At 54.8% G+C, this 15,149-nt stretch overlaps 4 protein-coding genes across 25 annotated transcripts in view; 3 read left to right on the forward strand and 1 right to left on the reverse strand.

Moving 5' to 3' along the window:
* The window catches only part of PSENEN (presenilin enhancer, gamma-secretase subunit), a 1,404-nt gene extending 573 nt beyond the window's left edge, over positions 1-831 (forward strand). Inside the window, exons 3-4 of the mRNA XM_006742838.3 lie at positions 276-380; positions 549-831. Of these exons, the coding sequence (XP_006742901.1) occupies positions 276-380; positions 549-688 (245 nt within the window). The 3' untranslated portion in view covers positions 689-831. The remainder of the gene's footprint in view (positions 1-275; positions 381-548) is intronic.
* A 653-nt stretch (positions 832-1,484) lies between these two features.
* LIN37 (lin-37 DREAM MuvB core complex component) lies at positions 1,485-6,796 on the forward strand. 5 transcript variants are annotated; one of them, XM_006742840.3, is made up of 9 exons: positions 1,559-2,127; positions 4,663-4,738; positions 4,928-4,978; positions 5,277-5,306; positions 5,388-5,473; positions 5,559-5,725; positions 6,273-6,413; positions 6,501-6,574; positions 6,660-6,796. In XM_006742840.3, the coding sequence occupies exons 1-9, from the start codon at positions 1,824-1,826 to the stop codon at positions 6,739-6,741; spliced, it is 1,011 nt and encodes a 336-aa protein (XP_006742903.2). In that variant the 5' UTR covers positions 1,559-1,823; the 3' UTR covers positions 6,742-6,796. The 5 variants fall into 5 exon arrangements, with proteins under 5 accessions (XP_030894424.1, XP_030894425.1, XP_030894423.1 ...); XM_081806784.1 differs by having other exon boundaries at positions 1,913-2,141; XM_031038564.2 differs by lacking the exon at positions 5,559-5,725 and having other exon boundaries at positions 1,485-2,141; positions 4,889-4,978.
* A 56-nt stretch (positions 6,797-6,852) lies between these two features.
* HSPB6 (heat shock protein family B (small) member 6) lies at positions 6,853-9,345 on the reverse strand. 2 transcript variants are annotated; one of them, XM_031038567.2, is made up of 3 exons: positions 9,103-9,345; positions 8,011-8,145; positions 6,853-7,913 (listed from the first exon to the last, which is right to left on the reverse strand). In XM_031038567.2, the coding sequence occupies exons 1-3, from the start codon at positions 9,283-9,285 to the stop codon at positions 7,749-7,751; spliced, it is 483 nt and encodes a 160-aa protein (XP_030894427.1). In that variant the 5' UTR covers positions 9,286-9,345; the 3' UTR covers positions 6,853-7,748. The 2 variants fall into 2 exon arrangements, with proteins under 2 accessions (XP_030894427.1, XP_006742904.1); XM_006742841.3 differs by having other exon boundaries at positions 8,023-8,145; positions 9,103-9,344.
* Positions 9,346-10,301: 956 nt separating this feature from the next.
* PROSER3 (proline and serine rich 3) overlaps positions 10,302-15,149 on the forward strand; it is an 8,045-nt gene continuing 3,197 nt past the window's right edge. For 4 of the 17 annotated variants that reach the window (XM_081806768.1, XM_081806769.1, XM_081806770.1 and 1 more), the window contains exons 1-7: positions 10,307-10,535; positions 11,377-11,473; positions 11,782-11,984; positions 12,853-12,980; positions 13,084-13,193; positions 13,827-13,909; positions 14,014-14,153. In XM_081806768.1, the coding sequence (XP_081662894.1) occupies positions 10,525-10,535; positions 11,377-11,473; positions 11,782-11,984; positions 12,853-12,980; positions 13,084-13,193; positions 13,827-13,909; positions 14,014-14,153 (772 nt within the window). In that variant the 5' untranslated portion in view covers positions 10,307-10,524. Of the gene's footprint in view, positions 10,588-11,339; positions 11,474-11,781; positions 11,985-12,852; positions 12,981-13,083; positions 13,194-13,826; positions 13,910-14,013; positions 14,154-14,335; positions 15,144-15,149 lie in introns of those variants that run through there. The other 13 variants (XM_081806757.1, XM_081806761.1, XM_081806763.1 and 10 more) reach the window with 10 other exon arrangements.

Genomic DNA, 15,149 nt, shown 5'->3' on the forward strand with positions numbered 1-15,149 from the left:
CTGAGGAAAGAGGAAGCTGGAGCCTCAGCTTCTGGGTCCCAAGAGACGGGGGGAGTTGGGCCGGACTCTGGGTCCTGAGAAAGAGATGAATGAGGAGTCAGATTTGGGGGCCCTGGGGGGGGGGCAGGATTTCTAAGTCTCTGATAGCAGAGATCTCCATTTGAACTTGGATATGGGGGAGGGCCTTCCGTCCTCTAGGTGGGAGTTGGGGCAGGGGGAGGGGAGGGAGAGGAGGATCCTCACTGCCTTACATTCCAGTTTGTTTTTTCTCTTAGGTGGGTTTGCTTTCCTGCCTTTTCTCTGGTTGGTCAACATCTTCTGGTTCTTCCGAGAGGCCTTCCTTGTCCCAGCATACACGGAGCAGAGCCAAATCAAAGGCTGTGAGTCCAGGGCACAGATGAAGGGAGGCCATCGGGTGTTGGAAGGGAATGATGGAGGTTCCAAAATTCTGGGGCTCTGGAAGAGACGAGAGGGCCAGCATGGGGCGGGGGGGGGGGCGGGCAGGACAGGTGGAGGCCAACCTTACCCATTCCTGTTCCCTTTTACAGATGTCTGGCGCTCAGCTTTGGGCTTCCTCTTCTGGGTGATTGTGCTCACCACCTGGATCACCATCTTCCAGATCTACCGGCCCCGTTGGGGCGCCCTTGGTGACTACCTCTCCTTCACCATACCCCTGGGTACTCCCTGATAGCTTCCTCCACACAGGCCTGGGACCTGCTCATTCGCCCAGGATGGGCTTCTCTACTCTAAGCTCACTCTCAAACCCCTAAGACTTGTTCCCATTTCCTATGTTCTTTGCTGACATCCCCCAATAAAGGACTCTATTCTCTATATTGACTTCCTGGATCTTTTGGAGCTTGAAGCATAAAATGATTATTACTATTCAGAAATACGTATTGAATGCCCACTTTGTGCCAGGCTTAGTGCTTCACACATTATGTGCAATCCTTCATTCTCTGCACCCTCTGAAATAGGAACTTTCCTGCTCAGGAACCCTGTTTTCCAGATGCAGAACTAAGAAAGGAATAATGCTTGCATTACTAGGGGCTTTTATCTTGTGCTGGTGGTGTGTGAATTTGAAAACTGTACTTTCCCCCTTGGTCTCAGTATTCTCATCAGAAATGTGGATATCAATGCTACCTCCTAGAATTTATCTGAGCCAAAACGTATGTGGTAAATGGAAGTTTCCCATTTTCTGAAGATGTTGTCCGCAGCAACAGACACAGCCAAGAGCTTTATCAGAGAAGGCTTCCTTGACTATCTTATTTAAAATTTCAGTCCCTACCTTGGTACTCCCTATATGCCTTCAGGTTGTATCCTTTCTCATTACATTTCATTTAAAATGTTTCACTTGTTTCTTGTAATCTTAACATCCTCTAAAATATACGCTTTATTACGTTTTGTTCAGTGCAGTGTCCCCAGTGCCTAGAAGAGTGCCTGGCACACTAATAAATACTTGCTAAATAAAAGGTTGTGCCTGAAGAGAGGTTAACAGGTAGCTGGCACCTAGCAAGTGCTCAGTAAGACTGAACCCGGCCTAACTCCAGACTTCTCCTCCTCAGGGACAAGAAGGACTCCCACGGTTAAATAAACGGGTCGACAGCTAAACTGGTGTTACTCAAAGGTTCTAACACTACAAGTTCCAAGAAGCCTCGCGAAGCCCTGATCCTACATCACCCACCGTGCCTCGCGCGGCGCAGGCGCCGTTACTCTAGCTGCGTCTCGGGAGCTGGAACTACACCTCCCAGGAAGCGCTCCGGGATGTCGTTGGTTTGTTTCCGGAAACGGGGCCTCAGAAAGGTGGGACTTAGACCTGGGAGCCGATGGCGGCAGCTGTCAATTGGTCAGGGACGAGATCGACGGTTGCACTGACAAATGGAAATAAGGAATTGCCAAAGGGGCCCGCCCACAGAAGGGAAACTAGTGGAGGTGGCGGCTGCAGTGGCGGTCGCCGCCGGACACTCCTCAGCGCGGAGGACTGGGCGCGCACAAAGCTTACCTTGACCTCTTCCCGTCTGCCTTCAGCTTTGATTTGTGACCCTGGGCTCTTCTGGGCTCCTCTGACCCAGTTAGCCACACCTCAGACCCAAACCATGTTCCCGGTGAAGGTGAAAGTGGAGAAATCAGGTGAGGACCCCGAGGTAAGGGGCTTTTAGGGGAGCACTGACCGATCGGGGTATGGGAGTCCCGAAAGACAGGATTATCGCGATAAGACGGACCATGCGACTTCTTCCTGCCGCCCATCTGACTATCGCTATGTCAGACCATGGAACGATTCTTGCCCTCTTCATACCTTCCCGGTTTGTGCTCAAGGTAGCGTTGAGACTGAATGGTGGTGGCTCAGACCGTGTGGTGCGGTAAGACACCGGGATCCCGAGCCGTGTGACTCTGAAAAGGAGTCTTCTTGGCTTTGCCTCAGTTGCCCTGTTTCCAGCAGTGGTCATTTCCAGCAAAGGTCAAGCATTGTGCTCAGCGCCTGAAGTACAGGGAAGCTTTTAATCCTGGCAATCACTGTATCCCAACAGTCCTAGGAAGTAGGAGAAATGTGGTGGGTGGGGAAACCGAAGCTGAGAGAGAGGAAGTCATTTTGAGTTGGGCCCGAGTTGATGGGAAATCAGGACTGGCATATTGAGGGTGGTGGTGGGAGAGGCACAGAACCCAGACTAAAAAGCAAAATGATGTGTAGGGTGTTTGATGGTATAAGTGGTAATAAAACGAAACAGGAGAAGGTCAGATCTGACAGGATGAGGGAGAGAGCTATGAGGATAGGTGAGGAAACAGCAAATCCGACCAAGGAAATAGCTCCGAAGAGGCCCTGAGGTGGAAGACTCATCTGGCCTGTGCAAGGACGGGCAGGGAGGCCAGTGTGGCTGGAGCAGAGGGAGTGAGGTGGGGAGCGGGAGGGAATGACGGCAAAGAGTGAGAAGGAGGAGGACAGATCTTGTGGGCGCAAGTTAGGACTTTGGCTTTTGTTTTGAGGGAAATGGGGAGCCAAGGGAGGGTTTGAAGCTGAGGAGCGAGTTAATAAAAATGCCCCCCCAAATGCCAAAAAAATCGTGGGTGGAAGAGTAAAGGCTTGGCCACAAATGATGGTTGGGGGGCAGGGGTAGGCAGGGTCATGGAGGCCTGTGAACACCGGGCTGAAGAGCTCAGTCCCGGGGCTCTGCAGAATTGTGGAGTGTTCTGAGCAGGAGAGGATCAGGGTTGGTTTGGTTTTCCAAAGAGTCCTCTGGCCACCTCGTGGAGATTAGGGCAGAAGAGGAAATTGAGGCTGGGAGCCCAGGAGAAGGAAGGGAGAGGACCGGGGTAGGGAGGGGGTACATGGAGAGACACTCAGGAGGCCAAGTGGACAGGCCATGGGTTTGGTGAGCTGGGTGGGGGAGGGTGAGAGGTGTCTATTATGAGGCTCAGGGAGGGACTAGGAGACAGTGGGGCTACCCCCGAGATGGGGGCCCAGGAAAAGGGGTAAAGCTTAGAGAGGCACTAAGCCTAGTGTGGGACCCAGTAGATGGTAGGGGCCTAGGGGATGTCTAGAGAAAGGTATCTAGGAGACCATGGGATCCCAAGGTCTAAGGTTCAGAAGAGAAGCAGGGGCTAGGGAAAGAGATGTGGGTATGATCTATACCTTGGCTCCTTCCCAGGGCTCTTTGCTAGAATCTCAGCTGCCCCTAGCCCTTCACCCCCACCCTGTCTGTCCTCAGTGATGTTGGGAATCCCTGTGTCTCCCCATCCCAGGGCTGGCAAAGCATGTCCCCAAGTGTCCTTCCAGGCTTTGAGCATTGGGCCAGAGTGATGCTAGGTACTGGTTGGAAGAAGAGAGCAAACACCTCACAAGAGCAAGAGGAGAATATTTATAACATCATCACCTCCTTAAGTTCTATGATGAGGGGAAGTAAACACATAGGCCGACAGAGCCAGGAATGCAGGAAGGGGGGCCTAGATGTCATTTCCTGCCCAAAATGGATATTTTAGGTGCAGTCTCCAGATTATTAAATGTTGTCCATTCAGATTTAGTTCAGATTTAAAATAACACCACTGCCTCAGCCAAACAAAGCACATCTGGGGGCTAGATTCTGCACCCAGTTTGAGTCTCTGCCTTATAACTTCAGCTGTGGAGCCAGATGGCCTGTGTGCAAATCCTCAGCCCTGCAATTTCCTCGCTGTGTGACTTTGAGCAAGTAGCCTAACTTCTCTGTGCCTCAGTTTCATCATACATAAGATGGGGATAATCATATCTACCTGCCAGAGTTCCTGTGAAAATGTAACAGGGTTAATGTGGGTGACGTGCTTGGAACAATTCTTGGCACATAAAAGTACTCTGTACAACTTACTTATTATTATTACTGCTTGTTGTGAAGAGACTCATACACACCATAGGTTTATTTAAACCTCACAACAGTCCTTGCAGATAGGTATCATTGGGAGACCTATTTTCAAGATGAGGAAACAGGCTCAGTGAGGTAAGGTGACTTGCCTTTGGTCACACATGAGCATGTGGGACAATCGTGGGACCCAGCGCTCTTGCTCATCACATCAGTTGGCTTTGCCCACTGCACCCTCCTGGCTGAAGGCTTGGATATGCATGCCCCTCCCCCAGCCCAGTTGGCTGCCCACCCGCCTTGGGCCTGGGAACTGACTCCTGCTCGGTATCTTCTTCCCCAGAGTTGGAGATGGCCAAGGCCCGGAACCAACTTGATGCTGTTTTGCAGTGTCTGCTGGAGAAGAGTCACATGGACAGGTTGGGACCTGGCCAGGCACGGGTCATAGGGGGTTGGGGGTCCTGGCAAGTTGGACCCTCTGGTCCTGGGGGGATCTGGGTAGGACCCCAGAGGCTGGCTTAGGGAGCAAGGGGCCCCATGGAAAAGCCACTCAGTGCCTTCCCACTCAGCCCTGGAAACCCCGAGCCCACAGTTCTCTTCTGTACCAGGGAGCGTCTGGAGGAGGAAGCTGGGAAAACCCCCTCAGACACCCACAACAAGTAAGTTTTGTGGATGGGATCTGTATCTGAGGGTTTGTGCTGGACAACTTCCTGCCTCATCCAAGCTTCCTCCACCGTAGTCCTAACCACCCTGCATGTACAGAGACCCTGCGGCAGCAGAAGCTTAGGTCCCCTCACGGTTGCCACCTACCGCCCTGGAGGCGTGAGCGGGACACAGGGTCTAAGGGGTTGGTGGGGTCCATGCAAACATCTCAGTATCCCCAGGGCGCCCTTTGGGCGGTTTTGAGTGGGCGTTTTTTCGAGGGTCAGCCTGCTGACACCTTGTCTCTCCCCACAGGGATTGTTCCATTGCAGCCACTGGCAAACGGTAAGGTGGCAGGGACCCCAGCTGACTGACGGGAGGTCGCCAGCCCCCGCCCCGGTCCTGATGTTCTCCTGCCCCACACAGGCCATCCGCCCGCTTCCCCCACCAGCGGAGGAAGAAGAGGAGGGAGATGGATGACGGGCTGGCTGAGGGAGGCCCACAGCGATCCAGTGAGTAGGCGGTGGTTCTAGAGGGCAGGCCGGGTCGGGGAGCTGTGGGAGGACGGTCACACACCTTCCCCTCCCATTACGCTAGACACGTATGTGATCAAGCTGTTTGACCGGAGCGTGGACTTGGCTCAGTTCAGTGAGAACACACCGCTCTACCCAATCTGCCGAGCCTGGATGCGCAACAGCCCCTCAGTGCGTGAGCGTGAACGCTCACCCAGCTCACCACTGCCCCCACTGCCTGAGGATGAGGAGGTTGGATGTGTGGTGGGCCCCCTCTCAACAGCCAGTGGGTAGATGGTGAAAGGTGTCCTCTCCCAAAGCTAGTGGGATAGATAGGCACGGGTGTCTGTGATTTCTGGATCCGGTGAGGCACACAGATACGAACCCTTTGGCCGAGGGTATGGCTGGAACTCCTTGAAGCAGACCGACATGATACCTGGCCTGAGAGGGAGAGGGGACAGGGCTCCCTTGGGCAGGTAGATGGGACCTCCAAGATTAGAGGTTCCCAAAAGCTGGGGGGCTTGACAGGGGTCCTTACTGCAAACAGGTGTAGCCACCTGGCCTAGGGGAGCAGATGGAGGTTACTGGGCTGACTAGGAGTGATTGGGGGTCCCTGGGCTGGACAGAATACAGGCAGGGATCCCTGGAGCAGACATTTCTTTGACATGGCTCTTAAGACAGGTCCCCGGTGAGACCCTCGTGTCTGCTGTCACTGGGAAAGGCAGAAGGGGTGAAGTGTGTACTGCTGGCCCTCTTCTCTAACTCTCTTGGGCCTGGTGTGGGGCCCTTGTGTCCCCAGAGTTCAGAGGTCACCAATAGCAAGAGTCGTGACGTGTACAAGCTGCCTCCACCCACAGCCCCTGGGCCACCTGGAGATGCTTGCAGATCCCGAATTCCATCCCCCCTGCAGCCTGAGACCCAGGGTACCCCTGATGATGAGGTGGGTACGCAGGCTGGCCCAGGGCCGTGGGCAGATGGTACGGGGCTTGGGCATGGCCAACCCCGCCTGGCCTCTCTGTCCACGCAGCCCTCCGAGCCTGAGCCCTCACCATCCACGCTCATCTACCGCAACATGCAGCGCTGGAAACGCATCCGCCAGAGGTGAGCGTCCCCGAACCTGCTTGTACCCCTATGGCTTCTTCCCCAACTGCTGAGTCCTCCCTCTGCTTCTCTACTCCCAACACAGGTGGAAGGAGGCATCTCATCGGAACCAGCTTCGGTACTCAGAAAGCATGAAGATCCTACGGGAGATGTATGAGCGACAGTGATGTTCCCCTGCCCACCACATCCCCCCAATAAACATTCCCCTCCTTCCCACCTCCACACTGGCCTCTGCTTGCTCCAGCCCATATTTCCCGGTGCAGACATAAAGCAGTTGGCACAGCTCTAGCACATTTATTGGGGGAACAGATAAGGGGATGGGGTGGCAGGAAATTCAAGGAGGGAGAAGGATTGTGGGGCACCAAAGCAAAAGTGGCCGCTTGGTTGGATCTTGGAGAACGAGGGGAGGTATGTGGTTGGAGATGAGGGGATTACGGCAAAATGATGGGGTTCTGGTTAGAGCTGGGGATGGGGCTTAGGATATCTGTGCAGAGTCTGGAGAGATGGGGAGGGTATCTGTGCACTCGGAGGTTGAGGGTCCTGCTAGGCCTGGAATAGGTGTCCAAGGGTGGGGGGTCAGGAAAAGGGTTTAAAAGTCTGGGATGGGGGCGCTGGCTGGGGTTTCAAGTCACAAGATGGGTGGGGGGAGTAGATTGTCCAGTTGGAGTGAGGGGAAGGATCCAGAATCTTGAGGACCAGGCCTTGGATGGTCTGGGATATTTGAGGGGTGGAGAGGGAGTATGCTTAACTGGCCTAGGGTGGGGGCAGGGCTGTCCACACCATAATGTGGTGTTGGAGAGGGAAAAGGATTAAAATGGGATGTGGAGATATTTTAATAGATGAGTCAGAAGGAAGCAGAGGAGGGAGTTTTGAGTGGGTTTATATGCCAAGAAAGTGGGGTCAGTGGGGCCGGGAGACTGTAGGCTGAAGCGTTGTCCGTGTACGGCCTGGAAGCTAGGGAGGTGTCAGGAGTCCGAAAGCTGGAGGGGGTGTGAGAACGGGAGTGTCAGAGGAATGGTCTACGTTACCAGGGAAGAGTCTACGTGGGGAGGGTCAGGGTAGGATCCCAGATTGGGTGGGTGGTTTGGGCGCGCTCGGGACATCTGGCTGGGCGGAGTCAGGTCGGCTTTAGAAGAGGGGGCCTGAGGCGGCTCCCGGGGTTCAGACGTGACGTCTACTTGGCAGCAGGCTGTGGCAGTGGGGCCTGGGGCGTTGTGGGTGCGGCCTGGATGGACAGGACGCCCTCAGGGGACAGCGCGGACGTCACGGCGGCAGGGTCCACACCAGGCGGCAAGCGGTAGCGGCGGTGGAACTCGCGCGCGACGTATCCGTGCTCATCCTGGAGAGAGAGACTTGAGCGGCCCCAACCCTTTTCCTATGGATGCCCCGCCCCTCCGGCCTGCGGATCCACTTACGCGTTCTGGCCCCACCCCTACCAGCGGGCTCACCGGGCGCTCCTCGTGGCGCGCATGCACCTCCACGTGGTCGCCAACCACCTTGACGGCGATTTCCTCCGGGGAGAAGTGCTTCACGTCCAGCAGCACCGAGAAATGCCCGGGTTCCGTTGGGACCTAAGCACAGCCCGATCGTCATCGGCGGGGCGAGGCTCCTCCCCCGGTCGGTTCCGGGGCTGCCCCTGTCCCAGGCCTCCGGAACTGGGCAATCCATTCCTTTCCTACTTGTAGCCCCGGAGGATCTCTTCACCCAGAATAACTGGGATCACCCCTCCCTCTGTGATCACTGAGATTCTCTCATCCAGAGTGATGAGGCCCCCCCTTCCCCTGCAAGGTCAGGGACCTCGGCTCTCACGGGGTCAGGCCTGCCCCCTCCCCGTGTCAGAGTGTTCTTTGGACACTGAATCCCCAGGCCCCCATCCCTCAGAACCCCTGGTGCACTTACTGCACACCGCCCCCCCCCACCAGAAATTGCCAAGATGCCTCTTCCCCCAGCTTCCAGAGTCATCTTTTTACCCTCCCACTGGAGTCACGGGGCCGCTTACGCCCTTAACAGTTACCAGTACCCACCCCCACTTCTCAGAGTGGCCAGGCCCCCCTTTCTCAAGTCACAGGACCCTTCCTCCCCTCTGTCTCTCCAGGAGGCATAGGGTCGCCACATACATACAGTCTCCAAACTCTTCCCCGAGAATGACAAAACATTCCCTCCCCTCAGGAGTCCCTGGGAACCCCCATGCCCTTCAGAATAACAGCGCCCCCCTTTCCCCAGATTTCCTGGGTCACCAGCCTCCTTCTGAGTCACCAACGCTCCCCTCAGAGTGACGGCCCCACCCTATCCGTGACTCAGCCGTTCCAGCCCCTCAGAGCTGAGACCCTCCTCAGATGGGCAGGGACCTCCCACCCGCTTCAGTAATGCAGCCTGTGAAATTCCATACTCAGGGAACTCTGGAAGCCCCTCTGAGTGCTCCACCCCGCTCAAAGTCGGGGGACATTCCTCACCCCCCCCTCCCCGGGATGACCGGGGCTCCGAGCCTTGCAAGTGGTCGAGTTACCGCCCTCCCCCAGGCCTGGCACCTGGGCGGTAGGCAGCGCCACGCTGGGTGCGCGCAGGTAGTAGGGGGCCAGTGAGGCGGGGCAGAGCGCAGCCAGCTCGGCCTCCAGCAGCCCCTCGCCGAAGCGCTGGTCGAAGAGGCGCCCGGGCAACGGGGTCGAGGCGCGGCGCAGCCAAGACGGCTGCACAGGCACGGGGATCTCCATCCTGCTTCGCCGCCGCCGCCGCCGCCGCCGCCCCTAGGCTCCGCAGTGCCCCTGCGTGCGCCGCAGCCGCTCTTATAGTACGCGCCTTGTGTCCGCCCCTCGGCGGGCCGCCCGGGGACATTGGGACCGCGGCCAGCCCCGGCCATTAATAGAGTCTTATTTAGAAAGCCCAACAATGACTTGGCCATTTATTAAGCGCCTGCTGGATGCCAGAGAGGTGATCCCCCGATATCCCAAAGGGGAAACTAAGGCTGAGGAGGTGGAGCCTTGCCGAGTGGGTAGGACGGCGCGGCATTTGGGACCCGGGGCCCGAAAACCCCTGCGCAGAGTTCGCAGTCCCTTTAATCCACCCCCGCCCCGCAGGCAGCTCTGGGGATGACGCAGATGGCGGTCTTAGGAGCAGATTCTTGGGTACAGGGAATGTGGTAGCCGGCCAGGCTGTCAGGAGGACACAGAACAGACCCTACTCCCATCTCAGCAGGGCCTGGGCCCAGCCCCCCGACAAGCCGGGCCTAATTCTGGGCCTCTGACTCAGCCTCGGGTGCGCAGGGTAGCGGGGTCTGCCAGGTGAGCAGCGGCCAGAGGGCGCGGGCACGAACAGTCCAGGCTGGCCCCCGAGGGGCCGCGCGGCGGGCCCGAAATAGCTCATTTTGATCCCACCACCTCGGCTAGGAGCCCAGTCCTGGCACTTAGCGCAACCAGCTGCTCCCGCAGCAAGACGGAAGTGGTTAATGACTCCGCGGGACTGGTTGGCTGGCCCGACTGATGGAGGGGCGGCGGTTAGAGAGGGGACAGATTCCCCAATTGCCCTGCAACGCGAAAAACGGTGGTTACATTGGAGTCCGGACAAGATTTCCGCAGCAAAAAGGGGAGTGGCTCTAAGACACTGGGGGAAAGCGAGAGTACTTTATGACCCTCCTAACCGCGAGCTCACCCTCAGATCCTTTCCATTGGTCCACAGGCTTGCCAATTACTGCTGCACGCTACGGTTCTCCAATCAAACATGCTCTCTCAGTCAGGCCGAAGGTACAGCCAGTTGTGCGACATTCTCCCTTTGGCCACTTTCCAATTACTTTTATTTTCCTCTTCATCATTGGTCGCCTTGGAGGCCGCTCTCTTCCCGCGCGGGCACTCCGGGAGAGGGGCGGGCCTAACAAGGCATTGCTAAGCGACAGAGATGCGCGCGGGGTCAGCCCGGTGAGGGAGCGGAGCTGGCGGAAGCGCTCAGGTAGCTGCGGGATGGACCGCAGGTGAGGCCGATCCTTCTCCCGGGGACCACAGGAGGCCTGGGGAGGACCTAGGGTGAGATTAACACAGCGTCGGGTCAGGTTTGCTCGGGTCCGGAGTCTCTTTTTCAACAGCACTGGAACTACAACTCCCAAGATGCTCCACATCCTTTGGCCGCTCCAGCCTAGGACTTCACCATCGGGGTCCCGTAGCGTCTTACGTTCCGCTTTCCAAGTGGCTCCAGGGCCTTTTATTTTTCCTCTAAGGGTGTCCAGTGTCATCTTGGGAGTTCAATTTCTGAATTTTAAAAACTGCCCCCAGATTCCTATGGGTGTTGGTTTTGACCTTTCTTGCTTAGGCGGAGCCCAGTTACTGATGGGGATTGTAGTCCATTTACCATTTCCTCCTTCGTGTCCCCGGGACTTATGGGAAATGTAGAGAGAGAGGGTTTAGCCGTGGTTCTTAACGGCTTTGAAGCTCCACTTCAAAATCACTTGGGACGGTGCGAAAGAGATACAGATAACCAGCCACCTTCCAGATATTATGATTTCTTTTGGCTTGGGGTGAGGACCACATATCTGTATTTTTAAAAGGCTCTTAGATTGGATTCAGGGTTAAGAACCACCAGTTGGCAGTTCCTTGGTTTTCTGAGACTGCCCCCAAGAGCTGGTGGGAATCGAGCCTCTAGTATCATTATCTCGAATGCGCAGCGCTGCTTCATGGGAATTATAGTCCATCTCTTCCTGCAATCTATGGGAATTGTCATCTGGTTCTGCCCTCCTCTTCCCAACCCTGAAACCTGACTCCACCCCACAACCCCCAAACAGGGGGGCTCTGCCTGCCAACCTCACTCTCCCCTTGCAGTCTGCCAATTTTCTCCATCCAAGACAGCCCCTTTGAGGATACTCCCCTGGATCAAAGCCACTACTGGCCGTCCCAAAGCCAGACCTGGCACCCCAAGGTGAGGACACTCCATAGAGAGTGCTGTGTGTTAGCCCAGTGGTGAGGGAGTAACAACTAGAGGGAAGGAGGATATGTGATGGGGGGGGGGGGGTGAGGGTTAAGAGACAGTCCTTCCTCATGGCTCTGCCCTCACCCAGTCCTCTGTCACCTGGATCACCTATCGTAGCCCCCAATCACTCTGAGTTGTTACCATTGTGGGATATGTTTCCTCCCCTCTCGACTAAGACACACTTCATGTGTGCCTTCATTCCCCTACAGGGATGACCCCTCAACCCTCACTTTCTTCTCCCTACCTCCCTGTCTTAGACCCTGAGCCCATCCAGGTCCTGGGGGTCCAGGCCCCCAGAAGCTCCCAAGGCTCTGGCCACAGGTCCCAACTCCTCTGAACTGTTTGAAGAGTCCTGGCCATCCAGCTCAGGGACCCCTTCCCCACCCAGCACCACTGAAGGACAGATGGGAGCCTCCCAACCACCCACCCTGGTTGACAGCAGGGAGTCCGTGGTGGCCAAGTAAGTAGCAGCAGCCCTGGGGGGGAAAAGAAGGGTTTGGATCAGGAGGGGGCAGGCATCCCATAATAATCACCATAGCCAGAGCTGTTTATGCAGCACTTTTAGGACCACACTTTATATGTGCTATTAAGGGCTCTGGAGCTAGGCTGCCTGGGTTCAAATCCCAGCTCTGTCACTTACCCTCTGTATGACTTGGGCCTCAGTTTCTTCATCTGTAAATTGGGGATATTAACAGCTCATATGCCCTAGGGCTGTTTTAAGCTTTCAATGAGTTACTGTTTATAAAGCATCTATAACAAGTGCTATCACATAGTGAGCCCTTGGATTTGTAGGATCCAAGTTCAGCTGCTCTAACAAACAGTCCCAAATTAATTGTGGCTCGAGCAAGATAGCATTTATTTCTCCCTCACCCAAACAGTCCAGGCAGAAGCAACCAGGGCTGATATGGCAGCCCCCGGCTGAGGTGTCAGGGACACAGTTTGCCTCTGTCTTGTTGCCTCCCATCACTAGGCTGTTGTCCTTTCCTTTATGGACCAACCATAAAGGAAATGTGGCTCCCAACCACATCCACTTGCCAGAATCACACCTCATCTCATAACCCTGCTGGTCAAGAACCTAGTTACGTGGCCATTAAACTATTGGGACCCCTGATAAATATATCTGTAGAAGAGTGGCTATGCGCTCAGTATTATACAGTCTTACATAATATTGCATTACTCTGTAAGAGAGAACAGATGTTGAGGGACAAGTACTAGGTACTGCCAAAGTATTTGATAAACATCACTGTTGTGATTGTTATTGTCATTATTATTATTATTATTATTTGGCTCTCCTCATTCACTCACCTCCCATTCTCTGATGCTCACAGGTACATAAACCGGTTCCGCCAGGCTCAGCCCACAAGCCGAGAGGAACGCCAGCCTGCAGGCCCAACCCCAGCTGACTTTTGGTGGCTACGGCCTGAATCTCCAGACACCCCCAGTCAACTTGCAGCAGGTACCTGCTTCAGTCCTATCCACTGCTGGCCTAAAACCTTTCCTGATCAATGCCCCCAGCAGAAATTCCTCATGGCCCCCCAAAATCAATTGGGGCTTCTCAGCAGGAGCCAGTGAACCAGAAGGAAGACCCAACATAGCAGTCCCAACTCTTGCAAAGGTGGCCAGCGCATCTCAGGCTAAGGTTGTGGCTCCCCTTGAGGAAATGAAACAGGTGACATCCTCATTTACTTTCTTCCCTATGTACCTGAACTGACACCACCAGCCCTAGGATAGAATTAGAGTCAATCCCCAATTCAAGGAAGCTTAAACAAAAAAGGAGGATTTCTTGGCTAATGCAATCAAGAAATCCAAATGTATATGCTTTCAGGAATGGCTGGATCCAGGTGTTTGACCACTATTAGGAGGAACTCGACTCTCTTGACTCTCTGTTCCTCTTTCTTGGGCTCAATCTCAGGCAGGCTTTCCCCTTGAAGTAGTGAAGATGGCCCCAGCGATTCTAGGCTTTTAACTTACCCATCCAAAGCCCCAGGGCTTACTCTCATTCGTTCATCTTTGAGCCAATCACTGTGGAACCGAGGACAGATTGTTGTGATTAGCCAGGCCTGGTCAGGAAGGTGGGGTCAACCCTTCTCCCACAATAATGACTACAAGCAGGGGTGTGCAACCCCAGAGGAAAACTGGGTCCCTCTTCCCTGAGGAGGAGGAGCGGATTCCTTAGAATGGCTTACCAGCATGTGAGGATACCAGGTGGAAGGCAGACCTGTACTCCAGGCCCTCTGTCCAAAGCCCCTTTCCCAGCACCCTTTAAGATGGGGGCTAGTCTCTAATCCCTCTTTCCTCGCAGAGCCTCAACACATGGAACTCATCCCTGTTGGACCTGGAGACACTGAGCCTACAGAACAGAGCTGCCAGGCTGCTCAAACGCAGGTGCCTTCCCTGCCCCCCTCCTCCTCCCCACTCCTACAGCTCCATGCCCCCCCGCACCGCCTCTGAGACCCCCCTGTTGCCTCGCTTCTGCTTTCTTCCTACAGCAAGGCGTCCATCTCCTCCTCCTCACTCAGCCCTAGCGATACCAGCAGCTCCTCATTCCCCGTCAGCTCTGATGGCCTCTCTCCCTTCTCCGCGACCTTCACCCCTGACTCCAGCAAGGGCTCTGACCCCAAGGCACATGGTAAGTTCTGAGGCAAGGATGAAGAAGAGACTGGGTGTGAATCCCAGCTCTGACATTTACCAGCTGGGTGACCTGGGGCCTCGCTGGGCCTCTCTGTTTCTCCAGCTTTAAAACAGGGGTAGTAAATGAGTTGCGGGATGCAGGGAGCTCTTGCCACAGGTCCTAACGGTACCTATCATTAGTATGACAGGCTCTCTCCGCATCCTGTTTGCAGTTCTGAACACAAATTTCCAAAATCAGATGGCTTTTTGCTCAGTTGGCCCTGTACCTGATTGGACAGCAAAATCTGACCTAAAGAATAAGAAGGCTGTTTATCATCTCTCTATATCTCATTGAGGGTGAATAGACATACTTTTTACTTGGCTGTGTTAAATTGAACCATATGAAACTTTTGTCTTTGTCGGTAAAAAATGGTTGAATATGGACAATTTCATATTGTTCAACCAAATACTGTGTTTGAGTCTGGTGTACCGAGCAAGCCCCCTGTTGACGCTGGACATACGATGTGACTTTGCTGAAGCAGGCCGACTGTTGAACGCTCAATTCCTGCCACCTGAAGTCTTCAGATTTCAGATATGGGATTAAGGACCTGGATTACTATTACTCCATGGCCAGGTCCTGGGGCACAGTGGCGCACAGGACAGATGCTGTCTGTGTCTCATGGGGCTTGAGTGAATGGGGGACAGGGAGGCACGGTAAACAGGGAGGTGTCCTGTGTGGTGTGTGTGATCCTGGCTGAGCTCTCGCTTGTCTGATTCTTTGCTTCTTTTCGGCTTTACCTCACCTTTTATTCACCTCTCCTTCCTGAGCCTCAGTTTTCTCATCTGCAAAATGGGGATAAGACTAGTACCTACTTCATGAGTTGTCCTTCAGATTAAATTTACTCATTCTTTCATCTGAAAAACACTGAATACCTATTGTGGATGAGGCCCTGGGTGGGGGCTTGAGGATTCTACAGTGAACCAACCATGTGTGGTCCCACCTTCATGGTCCTCA

The sequence above is a fragment of the Leptonychotes weddellii genome, chromosome 16, assembly GCF_054177405.1.
Source record: "Leptonychotes weddellii isolate Sample4059 chromosome 16, ASM5417740v2, whole genome shotgun sequence".
Lineage (NCBI taxonomy): Eukaryota > Metazoa > Chordata > Mammalia > Carnivora > Phocidae > Leptonychotes > Leptonychotes weddellii.

Coding starts and splice junctions, on each gene's coding strand:
- LIN37 (XM_006742840.3), top strand. CDS start 1,824: ATGGCGGCAGCTGTCAATTGGTCAGGGACGAGATCGACGGTTGCACTG. Junction 4,739..4,927: donor GAGAAGAGTCACATGGACAG/GTTGGGACCTGG, acceptor CTTCTGTACCAG/GGAGCGTCTGGAGGAGGAAG. Junction 6,414..6,500: donor AGGGTACCCCTGATGATGAG/GTGGGTACGCAG, acceptor CTGTCCACGCAG/CCCTCCGAGCCTGAGCCCTC.
- HSPB6 (XM_031038567.2), bottom strand. CDS start 9,285: ATGGAGATCCCCGTGCCTGTGCAGCCGTCTTGGCTGCGCCGCGCCTCG. Junction 8,146..9,102: donor TGGCGCTGCCTACCGCCCAG/GTGCCAGGCCTG, acceptor GGCTGTGCTTAG/GTCCCAACGGAACCCGGGCA. Junction 7,914..8,010: donor AGCGCCCGGTGAGCCCGCTG/GTAGGGGTGGGG, acceptor CTCTCTCTCCAG/GATGAGCACGGATACGTCGC.